This window comes from Pseudonaja textilis, chromosome 13 (assembly GCF_049901715.1).
Source record: "Pseudonaja textilis isolate UNSWEBS1 chromosome 13, rPseTex1.2, whole genome shotgun sequence".
Classification (NCBI taxonomy): Eukaryota; Metazoa; Chordata; class Lepidosauria; order Squamata; family Elapidae; genus Pseudonaja; species Pseudonaja textilis.
In genome coordinates, this window is record NC_142002.1 from 18,464,244 (window position 1) to 18,485,755 (window position 21,512).

The 21,512-nt window shown below is 44.0% G+C and overlaps 2 protein-coding genes across 2 annotated transcripts in view; one reads left to right on the top strand and one right to left on the bottom strand.

Moving 5' to 3' along the window:
* ISL2 (ISL LIM homeobox 2) overlaps positions 1-6,499 on the top strand; it is a 16,570-nt gene extending 10,071 nt beyond the window's left edge. Inside the window, exons 5-6 of the mRNA XM_026709712.2 lie at positions 3,352-3,519; positions 6,223-6,499. Coding sequence (XP_026565497.2) covers positions 3,352-3,519; positions 6,223-6,339 — 285 coding nt within the window. The 3' untranslated portion in view covers positions 6,340-6,499. The remainder of the gene's footprint in view (positions 1-3,351; positions 3,520-6,222) is intronic.
* An 8,117-nt stretch (positions 6,500-14,616) lies between these two features.
* SCAPER (S-phase cyclin A associated protein in the ER) overlaps positions 14,617-21,512 on the bottom strand; it is a 98,296-nt gene continuing 91,400 nt past the window's right edge. Inside the window, exons 30-32 of the mRNA XM_087941617.1 lie at positions 18,333-18,524; positions 16,249-16,300; positions 14,617-15,932 (exon numbers count right to left, since the gene is read on the bottom strand). Of these exons, the coding sequence (XP_087797743.1) occupies positions 15,826-15,932; positions 16,249-16,300; positions 18,333-18,524 (351 nt within the window). The 3' untranslated portion in view covers positions 14,617-15,825. The remainder of the gene's footprint in view (positions 15,933-16,248; positions 16,301-18,332; positions 18,525-21,512) is intronic.

Consider the following 21,512-nt stretch of genomic DNA (forward strand, 5'->3'; position numbering starts at 1 on the left):
TCCCAGACTCTTGGGACTACAATTCCCATAATGCTGAAGGGTTCCCATCTCCCAGGGACTCTCAGAACTACAATCCCCATCATGCTGGAGGATTCCCCTTCAAGCTCTCAGAACTACAATTCCCATAATGCAGGAGGATTTCCCCTCCCAGACTCTTAGGGACTACAATTCCCATAATGCTGAAGGGTTCCCATCTCCCAGGGGCTCTCAGAACTACAATTCCCACAATGCTGGAGGATTTCCCCCTCCCAGACTCTTAGCACTACAATTCCCATAATGCTGAAGGGTCCCCATCTCCCAGGGGCTCTGAGAACTACAATTCCCCATAATGCAGGAGGATTTCCCCCTCCCAGACTGTTACCACTACAATTCCCATAATGCTGAAGGGTCTCCCATCTCCCAGGGGCTCTGAGAACTACAATCCCCATAATGCTGGAGGATTTCCCCCCTCCCAGACTCTTAGCACTACAATTCCCATAATGCTGAAGGGTCCCCATCTCCCAGGGACTCTCAGAACTACAATCCCCATAATGCTGGAGGATTTCCCCCTCCCAGACTCTTAGCACTACAATTCCCATAATGCTGAAGGGTTCCCATCTCCCAGGGGCTCTGAGAACTACAATCCCCATAATGCAGGAGGATTTCCCCCTCCCAGACTCTTAGCACTACAATTCCCATAATGCTGAAGGGTCCCCATCTCCCAGGGCTCTGAGAACTACAATCCCCATAATGCAGGAGGTTTCCCCTCCCAGACTCTTAGCACTACAATTCCCATAAAGCTGAAGGGTTCCCATCTCCCAGGGGCTCTGAGAACTACAATCCCCATAATGCAGGAGGATTTCCCCCTCCCAGACTCTTAGACTACAATTCCCATAATGCTGAAGGGTCCCCATCTCCCAGGGGCTCTGAGAACTACAATCCCCATAATGCAGGAGGATTTCCCCCCTCCCAGACTCTTAGCACTACAATTCCCATAAAGCTGAAGGGTCCCCATCTCCCAGGGGCTCTCAGAACTACAATCCCCATAATGCAGGAGGATTTCCCCCCTCCCAGACTCTGAGCACTACAATTCCCATAAAGCTGAAGGGTCCCCATCTCCCAGGGGCCTAAAGTCGACGCAGCTCCTCTTTGGCCTAGTTGCATGTACCTAGCATTGAACCGCAAAGAGTTCTCCGCCATTAGGTTCTTCAGCACAGCAACAATATCTATTTTTATTCGGCCCATCCGCCAGGTGATATTTAAGCAATATTGATTCCTTTCCCTCCTGGGCTCAGGATCGATACTGTCTCATGTAGAGGATCCTTGCGTGAGTCAATATGTCTGCAGGAAGATCAGGATGGCCATAATAATTATAATAACCATAACGGTTGTAATGATTTATCGAACTTATTTCTAAAAACATCCGCCCCGAAGCAGCTGCGATGTCTTCTTTATAGTTATCTCATCTACAGAAAAGCAGAGAGATTGGTTCAAATAAGCCTGATTTTGTGGGGGGGCTGTTTTTGAAGTGAGCCAAACTTTAATGTTTGGTTATTTTATTTTATTTTTTTTAAAAAAAGGACTTCTACCCCACCGTCCCAAAAAAACATGGATAGTTTAGCTGTGGTTTTGTTTGCTGCTTTTCCATAGTGTTCCCTTCTGCTAAAAGTTATTTGATCTCTGCTGTAAATTCTGCAGAAGACGGTCTCAGGCTGCCTTCCAGATGTTCTGAACTGCTTTGCTGAAAACCGTCACGCCTGGGCCAGATGGGGAGGGGGAAAAAGGGGTTGGGGGAGGAGAAAGCAGAAGGTGAGACTGGCTCATGGCGGGATGAAGTGGGGGTGGTCTAGTCTTCCTCATTTATCAGAATCAAATTACTTGGATTGATTCCGTAAATCAAAGGATTGGATGGACTCCCTCTCGTGTCGAGGGCTGATGGAGCAGCTGGCTGGTAGCTGGGGGTGGGGAAAACGTCTTCCGGCATCTTAAAAATGAATTCCAACCCTTCCCAGAAGGAGTCAGAAAGGCAAGATGGCGACTTGCATAGTCAGACCTCTGACCCCTTTTTTTGCGGGGGGCGGGGAGAGAAAGGGGTGTCTGGCTTTTAGTTTTGGCGTATTTGGGTTTTTTTTTACTTCTTCCTGTTTGGAAATGATATCGAGAGGGGCTCCAGTTTTGTGAGGAAGGAAAGATGGATGATAGATAGATAAATAAATAGATAGATAGATAGATAGATAGATAGATAGATAAGGATGGATATAGATAGATAAATAAATAGGTAGATAGATATAGATATAGATATAGATAGATAGATAGATAGATAGATAGATAGATAGATAGATAGATAGATAGATAGATAGACAGACAGACAGATAGACAGACAGACAGAGTAGGTAGATAGATATGGATGGAGATAGATAGATAGATAGATAGACAGACAGATAGATAGATAGAGATAGATTATAGATAGATGATAGAGAGAGAGAGATATTATAGATAGAGATAGGTAGGTAGATAGATAGATAGATAGATAGATAGATAGATAGATAGATAGACAGACAGACAGACAGACAGACAGTAGGTAGATAAATATGGATGGATGGATGGAGATAGATAGATGATAGATGGATGGATGGATGGATGGATAGGTAGGTAGGTAGGTAGACAGGGATGGATAGATGGATAGACAGACAGACAGACAGACATTGGTATTTAGCTTATTCAGTATGTGAGGGTTTTTTTTTTAATTCCACCCCTCAAACAATTTTCCTGATCCCCAAACTACCTGATTATTAAAAACAAGAGATGATTTTTTCTCCATAGGGATGCTGTTCACCACTTTTATGTATTTTTGCATACTTAAAGAACTGGAGAGTTCCGTAGAAGAAAAAAAAGCTCTCTCTTCGCTTTCTTAATCAACCTCCCTCATTGGCCAATCGCTTCTAGATCCTTAGGGCTATCATGTCAAGAGTTCTCAGCATCATCAAGTCGCCAGTTATCCCTGCCCCTCCCCCCATACAGATGTGGATTGCAATATGTGGCCAAGGGTGATTTTTAAACATCTGGCAGGACATGTCCCCATTCTCTGCAGCTACGGTGGGACATTCATCGTTAATTCCACAGCCGAGCTGTTGAGTTTAGGTGATAGTGAGGAGAAAGCTGGTTTAATTTCTGATTTGGGGCGAGAGCCCCCAAATGGCATCCTCCATGCCCCCCCACCCACATTGCTCTCCCTGATAGGCCATCCAGGTCCAAGGAAACCTGAAAACAAATTGCAGAGAATGTGGGATCATTGTTGACCTGGGCAGATTCGGCTGCATTCTGGCTGACCTTTTCTTCTCCAACTTTTCTCTCCTCCGGTCTCCCCCCAAGAGCCTGCAGGGTTTAACTGGCACCCCCTTGGTTGCTGGCAGCCCCATTCGCCACGACAGTGCCATGCAAGGCAGCGCGGTAGAAGTGCAAACGTACCAGCCGCCTTGGAAAGCTCTCAGCAATTTTGCTCTGCAGAGTGACTTGGATCAACCTGCTTTCCAGCAACTGGTAAGAGCCTGAGAAGAACCCACCCCATAACTGGAGGGTGGGGGGGGGCGGGGAAGAGGTGCCTTTTATTGCATTGCTACCTTAATCACCCCACTCACCCCTAGGGCTGGCTGCATTGGTCACCTCCCTGGATTCTGCCTTACGAAAAGTGGAGAATATATGGAAGGATCCTGCCCTTCCCTCCATCGCTTCTGTCTCCCTCCTCTCTTCCCCCTGCCCTCCCCCCAAAATCCCAAGGCTGTGCATTTGAAATATGGAGCCCAGCCCTGGGAAGGATATTTCCCCCCCCACACACACACACCTCTTCAATTGTGTGTTTGGGAAGACAAAAAAACATCGTAAAATGAGGTCTTGCGAAATGATCTTGAGTGCAAAATATTTGTCAAAAGGTTGGCCGCACAAGGAAAGACAGAGAGAGAGAGAGTGAGTTGGCCTTGCTTTGGGTGTGGGTGTGGATGAGAAAATCAGAGAAAGGGGGGGAAAAAGCCCAGATATTAAATTGGGGGGGTGATAGTGCTTAAAAAATATTTTAATAACTTGGTTCTGGTATGTGTGACGTTGGGAAAAAAAAAAGTGCCCAGGATTGTTGACGATGGTGTGATGGCACACCTGACACAAAGGAAGCTGTCAGGCGACAAATATCCTTTTGCAAAATATAGATCCAAGGCCCCTCGTGCAAAGGCATGTGCCTCACAAATCAGAACAGAACATCCTAAATTGCAGAGAATGGGGCAACCAGGAACCCTTTGGGGTGACCTTGAAAAAATAATAGGCTCTCTTGGGGGCCAAGGAGCCCTGAAATGTGGATGCTTGGCCTCTGACATCTTTAACAATTGTGATGCGTATGCACCAGAAATGCAAGGTTTTGTTAAAGACCAACGTCTGAGAACGTGCCGGGTCTCCCTTTGGCTAAGACTGGGATTCATTTCAAGGAGCAGAATTTGGGATTTTGTTAGGCGAAGGAGAAACGGGATCCCACCACTAGGCCACACAGCTGGCTTAGCCTAACCTGTACTTCTGGGTCTCCATCTCTGAAGTTCCCTTCCCAGATCATGAGAAGGTGGCTTGGCTTCCAGCATGGACTTTGGTGTGTGTGTGTGTGAGAGAGAGAGAGAGAGACAGAGAGACAGAGAGACAGAGAGAGAGAGAGACAGAGAGAGAAAGAAAGAGAAAGAGAGAGAAAGAGAGAGAGAGAGAGACAGAGACAGAGAGACAGAGAGAGAGAGAGAGAGAGAGAGAGAGAGAGACAGAGACAGAGAGAGAGAGAGAGAGAGACAGAGACAGAGAGACAGAGAGAGAGAGAGAGAAGAGAGAGAGAGAGAGAGAGAGAGAGACAGAGACAGAGAGACAGAGAGACAGCGAGAGAAAGAAAGAGAGAGAGAGAAAGAGAGAGACAGAGAGAGAAAGAGAAAGAGAGAGAGAGACAGAGAGACAGAGACAGAGAGAGACAGAGAGAAAGAGAGAGAGAACGAGAGCGCCTCCTGGATAGATGTTGCACGAAGTGATAAAGTTATGATTTGGTGTTGTCTTGGGCGAGCCCAAAAGATGGATTAATCCCTTAAGGGGGCCAAGCCTGTGGGTTTGGATGCAGCTTCGGTCCAGCTGCCAGAATTGACATCTGAATTGGCTGCAAAAATCCAGTTGGCTTCAATACCAGGAAGACAGGGATGGTTTTCTATTCCGTTGCCTGGGGGCAGGGGGGGAGGGCGGCGCAAAATTTATTAATTAATTAAATGTATTTACTGTCTGTCTCACTGAGATCTTGACTTGGTTGCCAAAGTCGGAAAAAATCGGAAGTATCCTGCCATGCATAGACTTTTGAGGGTATCTATCTCCAAAATATTGCAAATAACTGTCCCCTCCATCAAAGATGGTTCTCTCCCAATGTGCCAGATTTCAGATGCAGCCACGATTAGATTCAGTTTTGGGAAGTGCTTTCCAATTTTCTCCCTTTATTAAGCAAAAAAACCGCTTATCAGAAAAACCTTATCAACATTCAGGGACCGATGGCAGTCGGTCCCTTCCTTCAGCACCGTCACTAGTTCGAATGGTCGCTCAAGGAACGGTTGTAACCCGAGAACTAGAAAAGCAATTTATAAAAGCAAGATCCCTGAATGATCTTTAGGCCGTTTCAAACATATCACAGTTGATAATTTCATTGGTTTTTCCTCTTAAATGAGAATACTTTGCGAGATTGTTAAATATAATTTAATGCATGGGGCCTTAAGTCAGTTTAATTGTCTCTGTTGGGGTGGATCATGGGTTTGTGTGTTGTTACCCAAAGAAAAACCACCTTTACCTGGGGCAATTTACCCAGGTTTAAGGAATCTTCCTACGGGTTAATCTTCCTATGGGTTAAGTCCAGCCACAAAGAGGGAGGATTTATCATGGTGAGAAAGAAAATAAGCTGGCAGAATACGGATGCAAAGCTTTTAGCCCAGGAGTGTCCAACCTTGGCGACCTCCGGATTTCCAATTCCCAGAATTCCCCAGCCAGACCCTCAAAAACACAAGCCCTTGAATGTGGATCATGTGACCGATCGTTTTTTAATGCCATTGTAACTTCAAAGTAAAATAGAGTATCTTCTGTTTGAAGACCCCCGATTTTTACCCATTGAGATTGTCCAGAGGTGAACTCCATTTTTCTAACTTATCTCTCCCTTATCTTGTTCCTTTTTTTAAAAAAAAAAATATTCCTTCACAGCTCTCCATTTCTGAATCTGGCTCCTTGGGCAACTCTTCAGGCAGCGATGTCACCTCACTATCGTCCCAGCTCCCCGATACCCCCAACAGCATGGTTCCTAGTCCAGTGGAGACGTGAGAGGGGGGGGGGTCTTTGGATGGCCTGACCCTCAAGGATTGTCTGCATGCTTTTTTTTTTTTTGCTTCTTGCATGAGAACTTGAGCGCTAAGCCAACACGAAGTGTTTAAATTATTCTCTTTATTTAAAAACCCGGCTCCATCTCGACTTCTGTCGGTCGGTCGGTCGGTCGGTTGGTCAGTGGCTGGAAGTCTTCCAGGGTTCGTTCCTCTGACTTTGCCAAAGAGAGAGAGAGGGAAAAAGGAGCGAAAACTTCCCAGGAATTCTGGTGTCCTCCACCCCTTCCTGAAAATACTTCTGGATTTTACTCGAAGGAGATTCGGATCCCGTTCTTGTCTGTTTTGGAAGATGGCTTTTTCCATTTTCCGGTTTCCATTTTCCTCAACGGAAGGAATCAACTCAACGTGGAACGGTGTAGAAGAGCCATCCAAATGGATCCAGGCGTCCCTTGTCTTCATCTCAACCAGTTCTGGATGCCCAAACGCCAACTCTCTTGTGGCTTCCTTCTTCCCTGGAAAAAGCTGGAACGTTTTTCCCCTCCATTTCATTCTTTCTTTCTTTCCTTCCTTCCTTCCTTCCTTCCTTCCTTCCCTCCCTTTCTCTTTCTTTCTTCTTTCTTTCTTTCTTTCTTTCTTTCTTTCTTTCTTTCTTTCTTTCTTTCTTTCTTTCTTTCTTTCTCTCTCTCTCTCTCTCTTTCTTTCTTTCATTAATTCTTTCCTTCCTTCCTTCCTTTCTCACTCTCTTCCTCTCCTCCTGAGCCCGCATGATGGCTGGAAAAAATTCCAGCAGGACTTATATGTGTCTGATCCAAATCAATCCCCCACCCCCCCTTCCTCCCCATTGCCAGTGTTAAATTATCTTATGGATGGAAGGTGTGTGGTTCTTTCTCAGCCTTTGCAGACCAAAGTAAGTTATTGTTATTTATTATTGCACAACAACGGCGGCATTGAGAATTTGACCCGAATAATAAAAGAACAAATACAGGATGAAAAAATCGCTCCGATCCTTTGTGTTCTACTACTCGGCCTTCGGAAAAAATTAAGTATGCTGCAATTCCTCGGAAGAACTCGACCGCAACTTTAGTCCAAGTCTCTTTGAACAGCGGGTGCCAAATTGTAAAGTTTAATTTGATAGTCATTCCGTTTGGTAGTAAAAGTTTAATCTGGCTTCTGGTGCTTTTTGCACAAATGGGCATGGGATATTTTTTAGTAGCATCATAGAGTGTATAATTACTTTTTATGGCCACTGTCTATTATTATTATTATTTAAGATTTAATCTTCTATTCGATTCACAGTCTGGGACTGGTAAAAATGTAACAGTTCAAGTCGTTAATGAAGGACCTGTTTTAAGGTAATATCTGAGGATATATAGGCAGTTCTGAGTAAGGTGGGGGGGGGTTGGTTTTTTTTTTTTGCAAAGTCAGAATATTCAGGCCTAATAAATTCAAAATTTCCATGTATCTAAGCAACCTTTCGGGTATTGCTCCAAGGGCTCTTATTGCTGTTGGTACAACCAGTAGTTTCTTCCTTCACAATCACTCCACTTCAGTTTGCAGTATTTCCTCATCCTCATTTGGTCTTTCCACACTTGGGATTCTTAGTGGTCTCCCATCCAAAATTATATTCAGATCTGAACCCACCTGGCATCTCGACATCAGCCAGGGGCTTCTGGGTAACTAAGGAGTCAAGTATAATGTCCACACGCAGGAAGCATTCATTCATTGGAGTTCATTCATTATATTTCATTCCGAGGACATTTGTTTTCAGGAATTCAAAGCCGGTTTAGAGTTTTCCCGTGGCTTCACTTCATTTCTGTCTCACTCCCTCCAAAACCAAAATGGGTAACAATTCTATAGGAAGGATGGTTCCATCAAATTGTTGGCCAATGGTTCCCTGTTGGGCAAGGGAGAATTTACAAGACTTCATCAGCTTTTCTTCGCGGATGCGAGAATAGGCCAAATTCTGGCAACAAGATTTCAAAGGGTTGGGATTTGATCTCGCTGTGGGAAGACTGGCATTCTCTATGCCCTGGACGAAGAGAGTGAGAAAAATAGCTCGTAATTCTTTTATGTTCCCAGTATTAGCACTCTTTTTCAGGTTTGATGTTTGTCTGAAAACAGGCAGGTTTCCTGCAGAAACAACACAGTCGTGTGTAGCGTGACTGCGATAATGACTCTCTGCCGTGGTCAACCCCAAGTTGTGAGCCTGATTTGTGTACCTGCTTATTACCAATTGTTCATGCGTTTGCAGATCAGATTAGGAGGCCAAACTGTTTGTTGCAATTTATTTATTTATTTATTTATTTGCAAATCAAATGCCCAGACCCTTAAATCGTGGTTTCATTGAAGTGGGGGAATGCGTTAGTCACTCATGCTTATATAAACTTCTGCTTTGGGACTTTTGTCATCTTCTCCAAAGTCCGTCCGTCCTTCCTTCCTTCCTTCCTTCCTTCCTCGCTCCCTGCAGTCTCTTTCCTTCCCTTTTCGTTCTTTCTTTCTTTCCTTCCTTCTTTCTTTTTCTTTTTTCTTTCTTTCCTTCCTTCCTTCCTCCCTCCCTCCCTGCAGTCTCTTTCCTTCCCCTTTCTTTCTTTCTTTCTTTCTTTCCTTTCTTTCTTTCTCTTTCTTTCCTTCCTTCCTTCCTTCCTTCCTTTCCTTCCTTCCTTCTTTCTTTCTCTTTCTTTCCTTCCTCCCTCCCTTCCTTCCTTCCTTCCTTCCTTCCTTCCTTCCTTCTTTCTTTCTTTCTTTCTTTCTTTCTTTCTTTCTTTCTTTCTTTCTTTCTTTCTTTCTTTCTTTCTTTCTTTCTTTCTTTCTTCCTTCCTTCCTTCCTTCCTTCCTTCCTTTTTCTTTCTTTCCTTCCTTCCTTCTTTCTTTTCTTTTCCTTTCTTTCTCTTTTTCCTTCCTTCCGCCGTCCATCTGACTGCCAGGTGCCCTCGTCTGACCCTTGCAACTTCTCAGATGGCTAAAACAAGGCTCCCCACAAGAACCTGCTCCCTGCAGTTCAGTCCCAACTTTCCCGTCTCCCTTATAGACCTGGGATTTCCTGGTGGCGCCCTGTCCTAAGAAGAACCAAGCCAGTATAGACTTTGCCTACCTGAGTGGCCTCTTCAGGGCTCCAGAGGGCTCATTTCTTGGCAGCAGCTTGGAAGTGGCCAGCCAGGACTCTCCTCGGCCACTTGCCTTACCCACCACAAGGTTTAAGGGTGGGGGGGGGGGCAGAAACACCCCCCCCCCCGCGTTTAAATGCAGAGTTTTTGAGTCCCTGGTTGGAGGTGTCTTGTTTGGGGTTTTTTGGGAGGTGGGGGGCAAGCAAAAGGCCCTGAAAAGGTAAGACCCTCTTGTCCTGTCTTCCCCCTGGGCGAAATTCACGTGCATTCCGACAACCACGGAAGGCACCTTTGTCTTGGGGGGTGGGGGTGTCGGGGGGGCGGCACAACGGATGGATTTCATCAGCTCATCGCCTCCCCCCCCCTTTTAATCCCCTCGCGCGCCGAATCGGCGGAGCAAATTGCTCTCAATTAGTAGCCGAAGTGAAGAACCCAACTCCTCTCTCTCCCCACCCCCACTCCCCAAATTCCACCCGGGACCCTCCCTCTCTCCTCCTCCCTCCCCCTCCCGGGCGTGGGGGGTGGGTGTGGGGGAGAGATCTGGTTTCGCGGGAGATGTTGAAGCCAGAGGCCAAAACGGATGGCGAGAACAATGCAGATCTTGACGGGCTCTCTCGGGGGGTGCCTTTGCAGGACGGCCCCCCATCCCCCCACTTTCTCTCTCCCCCCCAGGGCAGGTGTCGCGATCTGCGACCCCCTCCCCAGTAGCGACCTCCCCCCCCCAAGAACCACAAGAGAGGAGCGCGCGCCTTTGTAGGATGCCCATCCAAAGCAGCGCCTTCTCCTCCGGCTCCCGGGGCAAAGGGTCTCCGGATCGTCTGGGTCTGGGGGACGGGGGGGGGTTTCCACAGAGCCAGAGGATGCCCATGCCCCCACTTCCCTCCTTGTAGCCGGGAGTTCCGCAGGAGAAAGGAGCTTGGGCGCCTGGGAGAAGGGGGAGAGGGAGCGAAGGCAGCGCAGCCGCCGCCGAGCGGCGCGCAAAATCCCCGGGGAGCGCGATCCTTGATTAATTCGCCCGTCTAGACAGCGGCGGCGGCGGCGGCTTATCGGCTCTGGCATCGCCTCTCCCAGCCAGACCGCGGCTGGGGGGTGGGGGGTGGAGAGAGAGAGAGAGACGGGGTCCCACCTCCCAGCCCCGGATCCAGGGATTGACCTGACTCCCACGCGGAGGAGAGAAAGGAAGGCGCTTCCCCCCCAGCCTCAACCTGGGCCAGGGGTCTCGGGGTGACCTGGGGAGGGTGTGGGAAGGGGGGAGGGGTAGGTGGGTGGTCCAAGGCAGGGATGGATGGCTCCAGGGGTCTCGGGACCAGGGGCACAATGCCCGCTAGGCTGAGCCTGGGGGTCTCCCATGCAAACCCAACATTCTCCAAGCCTTTTTTTTTCTGGGCAACCCCCCCCCCAACAAAAAAAACCACCACACCTTGCTGGCCAGGTAGACAAGCAAGCAAAAGGAGAGGAAAAAAAAAATCCAGCCAGGCGGGCTCCTTTGCCCACCCGGGTTTCGCAGGTTGTGTGAAGGTGCTCTTGGGATCGAGGGAGGATGGGGCAGAAAGCGTGCAAATCTGGGGTGGGTGGGGGGAGAAAGAGGGTGGGGAAGGCTTCGTTGAGGGTTTGGAAGCAGCCCAGCCAAAAAAAATAAAAATAAAAAAAGGTTCCAGGGAATTTTTGTTATCTGAAGGTGCATCTCTGGCCCAAGGATACGGGACGGGACGGACTCTGGAGATTTTGGGGAAGGTCCTTTTCTGCCTTTGGACCCTGGCTGAATGATATCGATCTGTATCGTTGACGTGCCCTTCGAGAAGCACATCGGGGTGTTTCTAAGCAAGTGCAAATGCGATCAAGCCCTCCCCCAAAGGTAGGTTGGTCCCCCCCCAAAATAGGAATTTAGTCAAGGCTCTCCAATTTTGGACACGTTAAGCCCGGTGGACTTCAACTCCCAGAATCCCCCAGCCAGCCAGGTCCACAAAGTCGGGGGACCCCCCGGCTTTAGGGGATCCAGCTTAGCTTCTCCCCCATCCAATCCTACTTTCAGAGCCCCTCCACTCCAATATATCACCATGGGGGGACAGGTTGGGGTTGGTAGCAGCCTTTCTAGATTCCCTCAAGTGATCTTGAAAGCAAAGGACAAGTTAAAAATAAAACCGGAATAAAACCCCAGAAGCGCCATGGTTTCGTACTTTGGCGCTACTGGCCTTGTTGAAATTTCAGCCACAGGGCAAATATTCTTATATATTAGTCCTCAATTCCACCTTTCCACGTGGCCGAGAGGCTCCAGGTAGCCCCTAGCTAGCAGAAATCAAAATGGAAGAAGAAACGCCACGCAAAACAATATTGTGCATCATTCAGTGGTGTGACAGAAATGCCAGGGCATACGCTGTTTTTGATCTTTGGGGCTGAAAAGCAGAGTTGTGAGGAGGGGTCTGAGACCCATAGGGTGCTTGCGACGGGGCTGACTCCTTGTTTGGGACTGGCCTCTTCCCAACGGCCTGTCTTAAGATGCGGAGGATGCCTTTCTGGAAAAAGAATATGCGCGTCTCCGTCCCAACCATGTGCTGATTTCCCTGATCTTAGGGAAGGAGTCAGTCAGTGTGAAATCAAACTTTCTCCTGTGGGAGAACAGCGACGCCAGTGATGGAGAAGGAAGGTGAACAGTGATGGAGAATGATCCCCAAAGGAGCAGAGAAAATTGGGATTTTGTGTCCTTTCTGAGGAGCAGGAGAGCAACCTGAAGAGGACCTTCACAACGTAGGCCTTGCAGAAGAAATAGGCCTTCCAGAAGAAATATCTCATGGTTACAGGAACTAGGCCTGGCTAGTCTAGAGAAGAGAAAGACCAGGGGAGACAGGAGAGCATCTTCCAAGATTTGAGGGGCTTTCCCAGAGAGGATGAAGGGGTCAAGCTATTTTCCAAAGCACCTTTGAAGGCCAGGCAAGGAATAATGGATGGAAACTGGACAAGGAGAGATTCAACCTGGAAACAAGGAGGAATTTTCTGACAGTGAGAACAATCAACCCATGGAACAGAAGTTGCCTTTGGAAGTTGTGGGAGCTTCATCCCTGGAGGCTTTCAAGAAGAGACTGGACTGCCATCTGTCAGAATTGGTGTATGGTCTCCTGCTTGGGCAGGGCGGGTTGGACCACTAGATGACCTACAAGGTCTCTTCTGATTATCTCTTATGTTATTAACTCCTTGGGTTTGATTCCTGACTGTGGAAGATGGGACATCTTATACCTCAGCAGTACTTCTAGGCCACCTCTTCCAGCCTGATGCTTCCAGATGTTTGCCCTTCTTTTACCTCTAGCTGTCATGATTATTACAGGAACTCAAGCCCAACGTTTGAGGAGGGATCAGACTAGAGAAAGGAGGGCTGGTAAGGTATCTATCAGGAGAGAAGGAAAACCCGTATTGATTTGTCCAAGAGAGCCTTTCTGGGTAAACATTAGGGTGTGGCAACCCAGCTCTTTCAACTGAATGACTCCCATTTTCGCCGGCATTTCTATCCTTCACAAATGAAGACCAGAGGAAACATTCATGGGGAAGAGACAAGAGGTACAGGACATGCCTAGAGGCCATCTGCAGAATCCACCATGGCAAAAAAGAGTCTATTCCCGAATTTACCAGGGGGAGGAATAAGATCAATCAGGAGTAAGAAGACCTGCTACACAATCACTTAATCTATCTATCTATCTTAATCAATCTATCTATCTATCTATCTATCTATCTATCTATCTATCTATCTATCTATCTATCTATCTATCTATCTATCTATCTATCTATCTATCTCTGGATATCCTTCCAACTGTCATCTATCTATTTTATCTGTCTTTCTCTCTATTTGTCAATCTATCTATCTATCTATCTATCTATCTATCTATCTATCTATCTATCTATCTATCTATCTATCCATCATCCATTCTATCTATCTATCTATCTATCTATCTATCTATCTATCTATCTATCTATCTATCTATCTATCTATCTATCATCTATCTCTGGATATCCTTCCAACTGTCATCTATCTATTTTTTCTGCCTTTCTCTCTATTGTCAATCATCTATCTAATCTAATTTCTTTCTTTCTATCTATCTATCTATCTATCTATCTATCTATCTATCTATCTATCTATCTATCTATCTATCTATCTATCTATCTATCTATCTGTCTATCTATCACTCCATCCTCTATCTATCTATCTATCTATCTATCTATCTATCTATCTATCTATCTATCTATCATCTATCTCTGGATATCCTTCCAACTGTCATCTATCTATTTTTTCTGCCTTTCTCTCTATTTGTCAATCATCTATCTAATCTAATTTCTATCTATCTATCTATCTATCATCTATCTATCTATCTATCTATCTATCTATCTATCTATCTATCTATCTATCTATCTATCTATCTATCTCTATCCATCCATCATCTATCTATCTATCTATCTATCTATCTATCTATCTATCTATCTATCTATCTATCTATCTATCTATCTATCTATCTATCTATCTATAACAGATGCTGAAGATTTGGGGGGGGGGATGAGAGAGGGGGCGAGTCCCCTGCTTTAACCCCTACCCGAAAGTGATTCAGAAGATGTGCTTTGAACCTCGCATAGACATACATTTGGGCTGTTCATGATAATAGTAGTTCCAATATTTGAGGGGCTGCCCCAGAGAAGTTGGGGTCCAGCTATTCTCCAAAGAACCAGAAGGTAAAACAAGAAACAGTGGATGGAAGCTCCGTCAAAGGAGAGAAGCAACCTAGAACTAAGGAGAAATTTTCTGACAGCGAGAACGATTTAATCAGTGGAACTACTTGCCTCCAGAAGCTGTAAATGCTCCAAGACTGGAGGTTTTTAAGAGGAGATTGTCTGACCCATTTGTCTGAAATGGTGCAGGGTCTCTTGCTTGAGTGAGGGGTTGGACTAGAAGGCCTCCGAGGCCCCTTGCAACTCTCTTATTCTGTTTCTTTAAGTTCTGCACGAACTTGAAACCCGAAGAAAGGTTTCAAAGATGCTCTGCCTCTGTTTGTTAAGGCAGCAACAGCTCTTAGAGCGCTTGGGGGCTCACTCCCCTGAAAAACAAAACAGAATCACGGTCATAACTTTCAGTGATGTCTTCCTAGAATCATGATACATGAGGATAATACAAATGCAGTCCAACCTCGGGTGTTCCAACATTCCTTTTAATGAACTTCGTGAAAATCACCACTTACAGAGACTGAAAACGGCCATTATCAAAATGTCCGACATTTGCAACATGCCCACAAAATTTAAAGTAAACCGGATCTTGTTTCCCCCAAATTATACCCTCACCTGGGAGGGTGGGGGTGAAATTCCCGTAGCTTATTTATCTACATCGAGAACATTGTGCTTCCTAAAAAAAACCAAAAACACCGGAAGCTCGGATACCAAAAGTTGTACAAAAAACCCCCCACAAACCCTAGACAATCAAACAACAAACATTTGCTTTAAGACAAGGTCTTTAAGAACAGGAAACCAGGGAAAAAATTTTTTTTTACTGAAATGAAAGGAACAAAGGGAGAAACTATCATTGGTTGGCTTCTACTGAGAGCAGTGAGTTTTTTATATATATATATATATATATATATATATATATATATATATATATATATATATATATATAAAAAACCGTAACTTTCGGAGGTGTGGACTTTTGACTCCCAGAATTCCCCAGCTCGCCGTGAGTTGAACACCGCTTAAAGTTGCCAAGTTTGAAAAAAAATACCCACCGATTTAGAGCATCCTTTTAGCAGCAGGACAAATGCCAACTATTCTACTGTACAGAAAAACAGGACACAAGGGTCAGTGTGAAAAAGGGGACTTGCAGGATAGGATGAAAAAAAAAGACCGGATGGGGTCCACAAACATAAAAAAAGAGGGCGAGGTTTCGATTATACGGTTGCCATTTTGACTTTTTTTGACCTGCGGGACAAGCAGGTCTTTCTTCAATCTTATCATCTGGCTGGTATGTCCAACTACAATGCCCATAACTAGCTGGGGAGCGCTGGGAGTTGCAATGCCAGCTGGCGATGGTAGATTGCAGAAAGATAAGCGCTCACAATAAAATAAACCTTTTCTTTTCCAAAACCATGAAACAGGATTTCAAAATATGTACAAGTCTTCCGACCGAAGTAGTGCAAATTATACTTTTTAAAATATATATATATATACACACATGCATATATATATATATATACATATATACCTCTCTCTCTATATATATATATCTACAATATATGCGTTGCCAAGATCGAAGAATCTTTCCAACGTCATCTTCAAGACACCCAAAATTGCTCAACAAGAGGGAGGAAAAGTAACCGTCTTGGCAAAACAAAACGAATCAAAACAAACAATTCAATAAATTATCCTTTTTTCTCTTTCTTCAAGAAAAACTGCCAGGCCTCTTCCCAGGTTTGCCGAGGGAACCTGTTTGACAGCTCCAAATAATCGTGAGCACCCAAGAATGTTTCTGTCAAATGAAGAACACAGAGTTTAATTTTAGAGTTATGTTGGGCTAATCCTTTGCTGGATTTGGGGGGGAGGTCTCCTCCCCCCCCTGCACCTCCCCTCCAGATTTGCCTTACCTTGGGATCTATTTCCTGCTTTTTAAAAGGAAAAAAAAGTTTAAACACAAAGAAGGATTTTTAACGTGAGGTCAACGTTCCTCGGGTTTCAAAGGTCCAGCGGGAACTTCCAGTTTTCTCGCGAGCCGTCTTCTAAAAGGCAACCGGGCAAGTTTGGAACCCAAGACCACGGCGAATTTGTTAGCGCCTGAGATTACTTACCCCTTTGTTGCGAAGGCTGGTTGTCTGTTTGGCCCGAGCTTTCTGTAGAATCCTGCAGAAATAAAAGCCAAGAGATTGTCCTATTTTCTCCGAAACGCAACCCTGGCTGGATTTCCTAGCAGGAGCCAAAATGTATGCGATCTGACTCGGAAAACACTTTCTGCTTTAATACGATGCTTCCCTCCCTTAAAAGTTGTCAAAACAGCCCTGGTTGTGATAGATTTTAGCAGCAGGGAAACTCTTGAAGCATGAGTGAAGTTGGCTTTAAGAAAAAAAATCGGCTCCCGCCTCCCATTTCTAAAAAAAGGGATGATATGACAATTCTTCCTTTTTTTTCCCTTTTTTTTGGAGGGGGGTCATTGCTATTTTCTATTTTTGTGCATTTGGATCGCATCCCTGGACATGCATAAGCCTGACCTAGCTCTCCTCTGCTTAGCCCAATTCCCCATATGGTAAACATTTATTTTCTAATCTAAGGAGTTAGATTCTCACATTGAATCTCTCTCCACCCCCCCACAAATGAAATAGGATGCTGGCCTCTCATTGTGTCTCCCTGCTAGAGCACGCAACTGGAAATCCAAGTATCTGTGTAAATCTGTTTTTCATTTGGCAGTATCTGGGAGAAGAAAACAAACTCGGCTTTTTATGCAGCCTAATTGCTTGTTTATTTGTTTAATACTATTTTATTAGAATTTTTTTTTTTTAGAAGAAAAGGAAAATCAGATTACTAAACAACAATTTCTAAGAGGCCAAAGGAAGCCAAGTTGTTTTCGGGTTGCAGAAGCGAATAGGTTTATGTGAACAAATTTTTTTAAAAGATATTAACGCTAATTAAAATTAAGCTGGAATTGACTGAGGCTAGATTGCCCTAGGTTTTGGATTATGTAACTATATATGGATGGCTTTCCCGGTTAAAACAATAGTTCATTTTTCATGTAAGCAATCAATGCTTTTGTTTTTTTAATAACTTGTGGTAGCCAAAATCATTCGCAGTTTCTAATTTATGCTTTCAAAACAGTTACCAAAAAAAATAAATACATTCATGTTATCTTTCCGTTCTTCATTTAATGGTTCTGATCTTTCGGTTTTACGATCTGAGGCCTTGTTTTTCTTTATTCGCTTTTATTGCGGTATATTTTTATGTATTTATTTACAATTTCAACTCTCGAGTATAAATATTGCCAAGTCTTGCAGAAACTGCTTTAACTCGGTGGGAAAAAAAAAATAAATCTTTCAATCTTTCAACAATTTTACACATTTGCAACAGGTTAAGCATTACAAATTTGGAGTGTGTCTGAAGGTTGATAGGACCAATTAACTGTCTATGCATGGACATGTGCACATAAATAAACATTGCTTTGTGCAAGTTGGTTATTAAAGTAGACTGCTGCCATGGCTCAAAAAAATGTGCATCCTTACACGCATAAAAAAGAACGATTGATTGTTTATGTAAACCAGAGTTTCCGATCTAAACATTTAGCATAGCTGATATTTACTGCCACTGGCAACAGGATCTAAAATCCGTATCTGTAATTTTAAAAAAATAAACCCACCAATCTATTTAAATACGTTAGCAACATTTACATTTTGGTATCAGTTGCATTATATTAAAACTAGATTTGTCTGCGGAATGGGATCGTGGTATCTATTTCAGGAGCTTTCCTGTATCTTAGGAAGTATCAGCTGTTGAAACTTTTAGCAGAATGGACGTTTTAAGCAAAAACATCAGCCAATCGTTAAGGGTATTCTCCAAAATACTTAGCAAATGTTTATGAGATAAAACTTTGGACCATAAAGAAGCCTTTCATTTGGGGAAAGATGGAAAACTTGTCCCTCTCTCCCTTCCTTCTCCTCCTCTCCCTGCTTCCTTCTTTCCTTTCTTCCTTTCCTTTCCTTTCCTTTCCTTTCCTTTCCTTTCCTTTCCTTTCCTTTCCTTTCCTTTCCTTTCCTCTCCTCTCCTTTCCTTTCCTCTCCTCTCCTTCCCTTCCTTCTCTTCCTCTTTCCTCTTTCAAATAAAAAAAAAATACCAGTTTTTTTAAAGACAGAAATCTCTGTGTGATGACCTCGCACCAACCGACGTTTACCTGAATGAAAGTGGCCAACAACACACAACTCATTTCTTGCTCCAGAATGATCTTGTTTTGTGGGTTATTGTAACAAGCGGCAATTAGTGTCGGAAAGAGGATTTTGATAAGCCGAGGGTCACTGAAATACTGGAAAGGCAACTGGCACAGCTTCTGCAACACAGTGGGATGGCGGCCGGACTGCACAATTACCTGAAAAAAAAACACAGAGAGCACCATGTTAGAGCCAGCCGTGCTGCAAGATTTCTCCGCTCACCTGGAAAAGGAGTTAAAAACAGGTTATGAAGCCAAGAAGCGTTTGTATTAATTGAGACAAACAACAATAAGAAAACTACATGGTTTTATTTCAATCGTCCATCCAGCTACTTTTTATGTCCGATACTTACAACGTTACACAATAAGAATCTTATGGAAAATACGAACTTTGTGATTCTTTAGTAACAACACAAAAGGCAAAAAAAAAAAAAGAGAGAGAGAGAGAGAGAAACTTATACACGGAGAAAACACGTGTAAAGTTGGAGCAGCTGTGGTAAAAGACTAAGGAAAGCGAAGATCTTGGGACATATCTCTGCTCCTAATAACGTGCTTTTGGGGACACCCAGAAAAAAAATAGTGAACCACCTAAACATGGAAAAAGAAAGAATGTGTGCTGCATGCAGTTGGATTCTGAGCAGCAGCGGAATAAGATCCTCCCATTAAGTCTCTTTCAGGGGGGGAAAAAAAACAACTGGATTTCTATTAATGCCTTTGACAGGATTGTTTAGATAAATGGAACTGCTGTCAGGCAGGCAAACTTTAGAGGAGAAGTTATGCTAAGCGCTTGCTCGTTTCTTCCGGAGAAAATATCTTCGGTTATTTAATTCCACAAAATCTTGATAATAAAGAAATGTGGACGATATCCGCTGAGGGTCAGGGGACACACAGGAAGATTATAGCCACAAAATAAATAAATAAATTAATAAATGAGGATGAGGATGATGAAGTGGAGGATGCTACTCCATGACAAAAGAACTGTTTGACCCGTACATGACTTTCTCGCCTCCAAAGAAACTCCTCCAATTTGCGGACGGTGGTAGCTTTTTCTAAGGTCGCTAAATCAGAAAAAACAATAACTGCGTGTGAGGCAGGACCAAGGTGCCCTCCAAATTAAAACCAGAAGGTCAAAAAGGGAGAGAGAGAGAGAGAGAGAAAAAAAAGAGAGAGAGAGAAAGAAATGGTTAAGAGGCCAGAGGAACATAAATTACAGGGATTTACAAGTTTCAAAGAACTTTTAACCATTCACTAAGAACACATTCTCGGTTCATAATGCAGTTCAGGTCAAGCACAGGATTGACAACGCAATAGTTCACATTTTTTAGTTCAATAGCGAAAATGAAATCGAAAACCTTCCAGTGAAGACAAAGAGGGAACCCTTAAGTCTTCTAAATCCAAATGGAATTTTAAAGACACCGTCTCTGCCCTCCGTGCCAGGCCAGGCGTTGTGGCTTTGAATGACGCCCCGCCCTCAAAAAAAACCCAACAAAATCCCCCCAAAAAGCAGGATTGCAATTAAAGTCCTAATAGTCTCCAAGAGACACTTTAATCATTATGGTCAGCTTTATTTGATGTGGTTTGTTCTTGCTGAAGGTGTGCGTTGCTTGTATTCATGAAAACAAAGTACACAAAAGTTGTGGTTTTTTTAATATATTTTTTTTAAAAAGCATTTCTTTTACAGATTTTTCAATGGTAAAAATTACCCCCCGACAAATGTTCCAAACAAGCTTGCTATGTGCCCGAACACCTCGCAACATTCACAAATTTTAATTCTGAAAACCCAACCCTTGGCTTCTTTTCGAGGGTCTTCCCAAAAATAAAAATAAAATAAAAATAAAGCCGCTTACAAGGAAAATTCATATTTTGAAATTATCCTTTGCAAAGTCACATCTAACCTTGGGATAGAGAAGGTTATCATTAACCAAGGGATACGGAGCTGCCTCGATTCCTCTAAGTGTGCAATAATTGTCCTTTGTCTGACTCAAGGAAGTGGAATTCAAAATAGCCACTTAAAATGTTTTCTTTATTAATGGGCTTGCTTTGGTTTTTTGTTTGTTTGTTCGAAGACCGCAAATCTATCGATCTTATTAAACAAACCAACAAGCAAAGCAAAAGAGGGCATGGATGCTTTCTGGCCACATGGCTGAGAGTGGGTGAAAAATAAGATTTGTTCTAGAAACTGTTGCCCATTGCTCCTTATTTTTTGGAGGGGGAAAAATAGTTGAAAAACAATTTCGCTGGTGGCTTTCGCAGATGAGGAATGCCACCTAACCTGACAATTGCACGTGGAAATAGGTCCAATGTTTCTTGAAACAAAAATAACGTTGGGTTCCCGTAGAATCCTTTCGGAATCCCAGGAGGATCATTGGAAGAATTTTTTCCTAATGGATGGAAACTACTGGAATCAAGGAGAGAAGCAATCTAGAACTATGGAGAAATTTCCTGATATTTAGAACAATTAGCCAGTGGAACAACTTGCCTCCAGAAGTTACGAATGCTCCAACACTGGAAAAGTTTTTAAGAAGAGATTGGAGAACCATTGGTCAGAAATGTGATAGGGTTTCCTGCCTGAGCAGGGGGTTGGACTAGAAGACCTCCAAGGTCCCTTCCAACTCCGTTATTTTATATTATATTCAAAACCTTGCATGGTAAGAACAATTTGGAAAATGGTTGGTTCGAGAAACATTTTGATTTTTCCCCAAGTAAACCAACTAACTTCAAGGGGGGGTCAGATTTGGACTCAACAGGCCTGATCTTTGGTTTATATTACATTTTTTAAACAAACAAAGCTTGTAAGGCCCCTCGAAAAGGCCTAATTCCAAGTCAATGGAAAAGTCAACGAAAAGGCCGACTTCAATTCCTTCATGGTCGATGCCGATTTGGGACGAAAAGGTCTTATTTTATGCTTTGTATATTCCTGAATGAAAAGCAGCCTCTCCAGTTGGACCCTTCTGCCTGTTTTTAAGAATACGGAAGGTTTATTTCTGTGTTCCTCACCTGGTTGGCTGAAAAACCCGCGGAGACGCAGCGGAGCGGATCCACGCCGTTTCTTTGTGGTTCCGAGAACACAGCCCTGGCGCGAGAATTGCGCTCGGATTACGGGGTTTCTGATTGGTGGCTTATAAATTGCCCTTTTTGTGCCAGACC